The following is an 8,505-nucleotide window of genomic DNA, read 5'->3' on the forward strand; positions in this document are numbered from 1 at the left end:
CACACATGCACACACACACACACACACACACGCACACACACACATGCACACACAAAGAAATAAATGTGAAAAAATTAAAAACATAAATCCCTGCTAGTTAACATGTCTTTAGCGGAGTAAACATATTTGACTGCTGACCACAGTATTATTTCCAGGGTGCTGCTATAATTTTTCAAAGAGATAAATTATTTGTCATGTAATCTCTCTGGCTATTTTAAATGCTTTAATCTGGGAGGCAGGAGTTGAAGAAAATGGCCTGTGAAGTTCAGTGTTCATTGTGTTCAAATGTTATGGTTAAAGGATATTTTACTACTTGGTCTGCTACATCTTTAAAATTTTTAAAGTGAAATATATTCAGGTGTGGCCAACTGAGATGCTTTAAATGTTTTTATGGTGCTACTTTTTAGCATTTGATGAATACAGAAATATTAGCCAGAAGGACATTGAGGACAGCATTAAAGGAGAGTTATCTGGGCATTTTGAAGACCTACTGCTGGCCATAGGTAAGCCTTTGAGTGTTAATAAATAGAGTTATTTGCACTTCTTTTAAGTCAATGTCAAGATAAGCTCCTTTAAGAATCCTGACTGATCCATCTCTGTGCTCGCACAGCCCTCGGCAGTCCACGGTACAAACAGCTGAGTCAACAAATATTGTTAAATGCTGCATGAAGTGATCTATTTACTTCTTACATTGCCCTTTAAATCTGTATTTGGCTTGTCATCATGTTTAGATTAAACCCTCCTCGAGAGCTGAAATATTACCTTCTATTGGCATTTTTACTGAGCTTTGTTGAAAACTAAAATTTAAGCTAATTTGGCATGTCACTGTATTTCGTTATTTCTGGAAGAGTCAGAAGCCTCCCAGTTGGAGCCAAGGTCAAAGCTAGATCTCTCTTTCTCTTTGGTTGAGTGACCAGGTGGGATTCAGGCTGTATCTATTCCTACACAGACACATATATTAACAGAAGTCGATAATGCTATTCTGTAGTCAGAGTGTCCACAGTCTGTCCTCCTAGGCACCAGGAGAGCACCTTGAAAAAAAGGTGAATTCAAAGGAAGGGGCACAACTCAAAGGCAGGATTCTTCACCTGTTTAGTCAAGAATCACACAACAAAATCTGTTAAGTGCTCTCACACACATAGGATTGTTCAGATCTAAGTTGCTCCTACTTAGCAACACCATAAAGCTTCCTGAAGAATTCCCCATTGGTGCCATGGTGGGAATACCTGGACTCTGCACACCTTGTCATGTCTCCAGTAGGAAGTCATTTCTTCTTCTAAAAAAATAAATAATTTACTGAGAATTTCATACATGCATATAAGGTATTTTGATCAAATCCGTGCCCACTCCCTCCCCTCCAACTCCTCCCATATCTCCCCATCACTTTTTTCTGATAACTTCATGTACTCTTTCTTCTTTGATTTATTTTTTTATGGGGCTTTTGGCTACTCTAACATCCCCCCTTCTGAAGAGGTAACCCTAAAATCTTTTAAGGATTAGATAAAAGCTCCCAAATATTTTTGAAATTTTTGGCCTTTGACATGGAGTAGATTGCTAAGAGGCCCAAGGACACTGTGAGTTTTAGCCAAGATACTGGCTACTTTTCTTTGGGGTCTTTTTACCCTAACTACCTAGCCAGTTCCTACCTCCTATTGTTATCACACCATCCTCTGAAGGGATTACCCAAATTGCCAATAGGGAATCGGGATGCAGACCTCCCTGGCTTCTTCCATGCTGAACAGGGATGCAGGGTGAGGCAATTGGAGTACCCCTTCAGTGGGTCTATCTAAAAGACTCCCAAATTGCATAACTCTTATCTCTAAGGGGAGAAGAAAGTCCTTGAATTTTGAATAGGAGATGTGAAGGACAAATAAAAGCAAGAGTAATTAGCATTACACATTCTAGACAGGGACTAGAAAAAAGTCAGAACAGGACAGTTTTCAAATGTTCATATGAGAGTCCACTGGAATTTCTTGACAAGGGCTGTAGGAAGTCATTTCTAACATCTGTTGCATTCATAGCCCCTCCAGTGAAATAAAGCTAACTAGATCCTCTATATTAGAGCCTGAGATTCATCATCCCAATGCTAGTTCCTACCTCTGAATGGTAGATTCCCAATTAAGATGCCTTAAATTTTATTTTTAAATAACTACTGTGTTCTGAACACTGTGCTAAACTCTTTACAAACACAAACTTATTTAATTTGAAGCAATCCTTCAAATTAGATTCTAGCATCATCCCCTTGGTGGCATGGTAAACCTGGAGCTCAGAGAGATTTAATAACTTTCTTGGGATAACCAAGGAATACACAATAGAGCCCAATGGAGCTCACATCACACCACTGTGTTGCCCAGATGCTGGACATGGAGCTGTAGGATTTCCTGTTTGCTTGCTTTTGCTAAGCTGCAGCATTTGAAAAATTTTATTGAGTTGTGCAGTCTCTCACTCACTGAGCATCAGCTTCCATCTCTGTGACTTACCGTCTAAGGCAATCAACTTAAAATGAGGCAAGGTTTGTGTTTGCTCACAAGTGCATAGCTTTCAGTCCGTGGTTGCTTGGCCACGTTGCTTTGGGCTTGTGGAGATATAGTACTTAGTGGAGGGAGCACATGACAGAGGAGGCCAGGTTCCCCTCATGGCAGCCAGGAAGCAAAGAAAGAGACAGGAAGGGTCTGGGTTCTTAGACCCCCTTCAAAGATACACCTTTAAGGGTCCAACTTCCTTTAACTAGGCCCTACCTCTAAAAGTTCCAGCACCTCCCAACAGTGCAGGCTGACCAAGCATTTGATACATGGAACTGTAGAGCTATTTCACATTCAAGCTGCAACACTAAATTAAGAAACATTCTTAGAAGTCTACATTGAATTATGGAGTAAATTTGGGTTATACGACTGGAGCGATGACTCAGTGGTTAAGACACTTGCTGCTCTTCCAGAAGACCTGAGTTTGATTTGCAGCACCTATCTGGTGACTCACAACCATCTATAACTCTTATCTCTGGGGAATCTGACACCCCCTTCTGGCCTCCACAGGCACTCTACTTGTGTACAAACTCCCTCCACATATATACATCATTAAAACTGAAATAAAATCTGGGGCTAGAGAGATGGCTCAGTGGTTAAGAGCACTGTTTGATCTTTCAGAGGACCTGAGTTCCATTCCCAGCACCCACATGGAGACTAATAAGCATTCATAACTCCAGTTCTAAGGGATCCAATGCACTTTTCTGATCTCTGCAGGCATTGCATGACATGGGTGTACTTACATACATGCAGGCAATATACTCACACACATACAATAAAAGATAAATAGATAAATTTTTTTTTTTAATTTAAAAATTGCAGGAGCTGGAGAGATTGCTCAGTGGTTAGCACTGGCTGCTTTTGCAGAGGACCCAGGTTCAATTCCCAGCACCCACACGGCAGCTAACAACCTCTGTAACTCCAGTTCCAGGGGAATCTGACACCCTGTTCTGACATCCATGGGCATTGTACAACATGGTTACACTTACATACATAAAATAGTAAAAATAAATAAAATTTAAAATTAGGCTATAATGTACATTATTTTGTCAAGGAAAATAAACTCACACGCCAACCAAAAGTTCAAAATACATCACATTTTCATTCTCTATTTCAGTCTGCCACTAGAGTGAACTACTCTCAATTTTTTTTTGCATTAAAAGTTTAGGTATACAGCTTGATGGTGGAGCACTTGTTTTGCATGTGAAAGGCCACCCTAGGCTTGATTCCCAGGACCCAACACACACACACACACACACACACACTCTCTCTCTCTCTCTCTCTCTCTCTCTCTCTCTCTCTCTCCAATGATATATAACTTATATAACTTACACCATAAAGTTTGCCCATTCAAACTGTGAAATTCAGTGATTTTTAGGGTATTTTCATCATCCCCAAAGAATCTCTGTCCCCATTAGAAGTCATTCCCATGCCTCCCTGCCTGCAGACCCTGGCAACTATTACCTACTTTCTATCTTTATAGAAGTCTCTATTCTGGGATATTTCATAAGCAGAGATTCTAATGCAATTTGTCAGCACATGATTTTTGACATGAAAAACAATGTGAGCTGTATCATCTCAGAATTGCTCAATGATGGGAATCTACTAGCTGTCAAATAAACTAACTCCAGACTGAGACAAAGAAAGACTTTATTCAGAAACACTAGTACAATAGGGAGACGCTTTGACCTGAGAAATATGCAAGTCTCAAAATCAAGCAGAACTGAATAGAAATATTTAAGGAGAAGTTGGGCAAGCACGAGGGCATGGTCAACTGGGTTTAAAAGGCATATGTCTCGCTGTGGGCAGCTGAGTTGTGGGATGAGCTGATCCAGAAGAGTGTGCTCCTCATTTTAGTGCTTGCTTGAGATTAGGGGCAAGCCAGATTAAGGAGCCTGTATTAGTTACTTTTTTGTTGCTATGATGAAAACACCATGACCAAGGGAACTTATAAAGGGAAGAGTTTATTTGAGCTTATGGTTCCAGGGGAATCACAGTCCATCATGGTAGGGAGGCATGGTGGCAGGAGGTGGCTGGAACAAGAACAGAAAAGAGAGCTCACATATTCAAGCAGGCACAGGAAACAATGCCCCCAGTGGCTTGCATCCTTCAGCATGCCACAGCTTCTAAGACCTCCCAAAACAGAGCCACAATGCCCAAATACTTGGAGCCTATGGGGGACATTCTCATTCAAACTACCATGGGGCCTATGGGAAGACAGAGCCCAGTTATAAGACAATGAAGAGGGTGTAAACAGGCAATTGTGAACTTTTGTTAATAGTTACTTTCTTGGATGCCTTGAGTGTCCCTACCTATGGTGTTGGGTGCTAAAGTAAGTTTCCTTACCACTAGAATATTCCTGCTCCCCACATTTTCAGACAAGAACAGACCTGGTACATAAGGGTATAATGAAAAAGGCTAGCTAAAGGGAGAGGAAGGACTGGAAGAGATCTAAGTGTGGGGAAATGTTGAAAGGCTCAGTGGGATAAAGGAAGTCATAAGGATTTTTGATCAAGTTATTAAGGATTAACATGCGTTTGAGAAAATGTAGGTGGTACCAGGGAAAATCGTTGCTTTCTTGTCGACAGCAACTTCACATCTTAAGTTGTCCTTAAGTCACTTATATAAACCAAGTCTTTGACTTCCCTTGAGAGAATGTGTAATCCACTATGAGAAAATCAAGACTTGTTCTGAGCCCCAAAGTTCCTTATAAAATCCATTCACTTTTGGCCATATTCATAGATAGGATTTAAGAGCATAAACTAATTATGCTTCATAAATATGTTTGTTCTCTACAGGCTTTTCTACTCCTATTTTTACTTTACCACAAGGAAAATTAATTTGCTCATGTTCTTGCCAGATTATTTTTTTCTGGTCTTATTTCTGTTTTGCTTAATATTTCAAAATAAAGATTTGTCAAATTGTATTGTTTCTGGGATGAGTGAATTTAAATTGCAGGTATTTGTTCTGATATAGTGACTCTAACCACCTTATACATCCTAATCCAGTTATTTTGAAGGAAAATCCTTCTGTAGGAAAAGTTGGTTTTAAGTTGAACTTCAGTGCTCCTCTTACCTTATGAGTTATTTGGAGCCACATCTCTGTAGTCGTTAGGCCCAAGTTATTCATCAGTAGCCAAAGATACTGAAACTGAGCTTTGGTATACCCTAGGGAAGATCAGCATAAGCCAAGGTGTGTAGTGTGTCTGGGATGTGGAGATGAGTCAGACTCGTGGGAGTTTCTTTGGCACAAAATTTTATTTTCCCTGTGGCTGAAGATAATTACCATTCTAAAGTTCTGTGCAAATATGACATTATAAAGCTTTGAAATTCAGGCTAAGCAGACTTTCTTTCATTCTAAATAAAAGTCAGTAGTGAGGAGGAGGGGAGAGTGAGATAACAGTCCAAAGACTCTTTTTCTAAAGACATTTTACTATTGATTAACTCATTTTCTAGTACATGAAGCTAATAATTATTTTGCTTTTTTTAAAATATGTAAAACAGTTCATTGTACGCGGAACACGCCTGCCTTTTTAGCTGGAAGATTGCATCAGGCTTTGAAGGTTGGTCTGGAATTTTTGATACGTCTCTAGCACCCTTCATAGAGGATAAAAATATTATTTAATATTTATGGAATGTCATATTTCTTTTCTACTTGGCTGAGTTTCTTTTGTAGTGGATTTTTTTTCTGCTAAAATTACCTTATATGATACTAGTGGAAACTCCAGTCAGTGTGGCGAGATAGCTTGTGAAGTGCTAGCTAAATCATTTCCCTCATTTCACACTATGCGTGGGCAGTAGAACTTGGAAAATGTCAAACCTCAAACAACCTCTGAGATCCGGTGGCCTCTCAAGCCACCTCACTCAAAATAAACCAAGCTAACTCAGCAACCTGTGCAGAATATGAAACCTGTGTTTCCTGGTCCCTTTGCTGCAAACTGGTGAGCTCCATGAGTCATGCTCTCTTTGTCTCTGTCTTCAGTCCCTGACAGGGGTTGGTACAGAGGAGATGCTTCCTTCGTTCTTTACTGGCTATTTCCTACAGCCTTCAAAGCAATGTCCAAGTGAACTCCTAGCCTCCTTCATCTCATGCTACCCCCAAAACTGCCTTCTGTGTTCAGTGATCTCATGGGTGGCCCCAGTAGGAACTGGCCTTGCTCAGCTCTGAGAGTGGTACCCTTCCTCCCCATCCTTGTTCACTGGGCCTCAGCCACCTCCATCTTCTTTCTATTCCCTGGTTGCCAAAGCTGTTCCCACACGTGTATCTTTGTGTTTGTTGTCTGTCCTGCAGTGCTCCTCCATCAGCTGTGCAGCTGGTTCCCCATATTTTCAGCTCTCAGCTCAAATGTCCCCTTTTGAAAGAACACTTCCCCCATTATACTGTCAACTGGCTGGCTCCCTTTCAGTTCTCTGCATTCCATTTCCCTCTATCATTTTCTTCATGGGTCTTAGTAATATTTACCAAAATAGATAATTTGCTGTCTGTTTCTATCTAGTACAGCATAAGCTCAAGGACAGAATCTGTTTGCTGCCATGTGCATAGTACGTGAAAAAATGCCCAGCACATGGTAGACATTCAACAGATATTTGTTGGATGTGTCAATAAGTGGAGTCTGCATCCACCTAATAACCAACTAGAAATCATACTCCCTCCCTGCCCTTCACTGGCAGCGGTATGTCAGTGTTCTGCTGATCCACCTGTGTAAGCATCGCTCAGATCTTACAGTTCTCTCTATCTGTGGCCATTACTCCCATTCACTTCATCATCATCTCTTTCCTGTGGTATTGTAATCACATCTGGATGTGTCCTGAAGACTCCGGTTTTATTCCCTGTCTTCGTTCTGCTCCTCCCTTGGAATCTGTTCCTCATATTGCAAAACTGACCTTTGCAAAAACCACAAATAAGATCTAATCTCAACATTCTTGTGTTTAAAATATTGCAGTAGTTCTCCATATTTGGGATACAGTTAGAATTTTATTTCATGGTTAACAAGGTCTGGCTTTTCCAAATATTTGTCATCGCTCATTATTTATAGAACCTTGGTTGTGGCATTCTTTCTTTCCCTAAACCCTCACACACACAATAACCTTTCCTAGAGCATTCTTTCTTTTTGATATGAACCCACTCCTCCTCCTCCTCCTCCTCCTCCTCCTCCTCCTCCTGCCTGGGTGAATGGCATCATCATCATCATCCTAGGAAAGCCTGCAAAATGAAAGCAGAATGGGGCATAGACCCCAGGCTGCTCTGTGTCTTGGCTGCTGTTTCTTTCATGTCGCCTACTATAAGGTTCTTATCTCTCCTCAGCAAAATATTTACAAGGTGGACTCTCTAGAATTAGGAAGTTTCAAACTCTATGATTCCAAAAAAATGAAAAAAAAAGGCTTTATTTGAGAGAGGAATTTCTCCAATCAAACAGCAAGATCTACCTATTAGCTCAGATCGCCATTAATCCCGAGCATGGAAGTCAGTTTTCATTTCAGCATGTAGGAACATGAATGTAAAGTTCATGCCACATTAATGAGATATGCATTAATCTTAGAGTGAAGACAGAGAGAAAGCCCTTTCCAACCCACAGCAGAGCAGTACATCAAGAGAAGGCCTCAGGCCATTGCACAACTCAAAAGGAATCCCATCAAAGCCAATCATTTTCAGACACATGATGAGGGTCACATACTATCTGGAGATATCATGGATCTTTTATTTGGAAATGCTAGGCAGTTATTCCATTAACTTTATCCATTCCCCATTCTTCATAGCAATTAAGGATAGAATATCCTTCATGAGCCAATTTAGAACTTTTCAAATTTAAAAACATCTCTCCAGACATTCCAAAGCAACCACCACATTATGGTAACTTAAAAATACATGAAATTGTCCATCTTTAAGCTGCCATTCACTCACTGAGATTGGGTGGTTTCCAGTGTCTTACAATCTGAAGATAAATAGAAACAACAGTGAAATGTAGACTCACACTGTTTTAATG

The 8,505-nt window shown here is 40.4% G+C and overlaps 1 protein-coding gene across 1 annotated transcript in view; it reads left to right on the forward strand.

The window, feature by feature from the left end:
• Anxa3 (annexin A3) overlaps positions 1-8,505 on the forward strand; it is a 64,368-nt gene that overhangs the window by 46,524 nt on the left and 9,339 nt on the right. Inside the window, exons 9-10 of the mRNA XM_008843692.2 lie at positions 408-503; positions 6,026-6,084. Of these exons, the coding sequence (XP_008841914.1) occupies positions 408-503; positions 6,026-6,084 (155 nt within the window). The remainder of the gene's footprint in view (positions 1-407; positions 504-6,025; positions 6,085-8,505) is intronic.

The sequence above is a fragment of the Nannospalax galili genome, unplaced genomic scaffold, assembly GCF_000622305.1.
Source record: "Nannospalax galili isolate Female #2095 unplaced genomic scaffold, S.galili_v1.0 scaffold440, whole genome shotgun sequence".
Lineage (NCBI taxonomy): Eukaryota > Metazoa > Chordata > Mammalia > Rodentia > Spalacidae > Nannospalax > Nannospalax galili.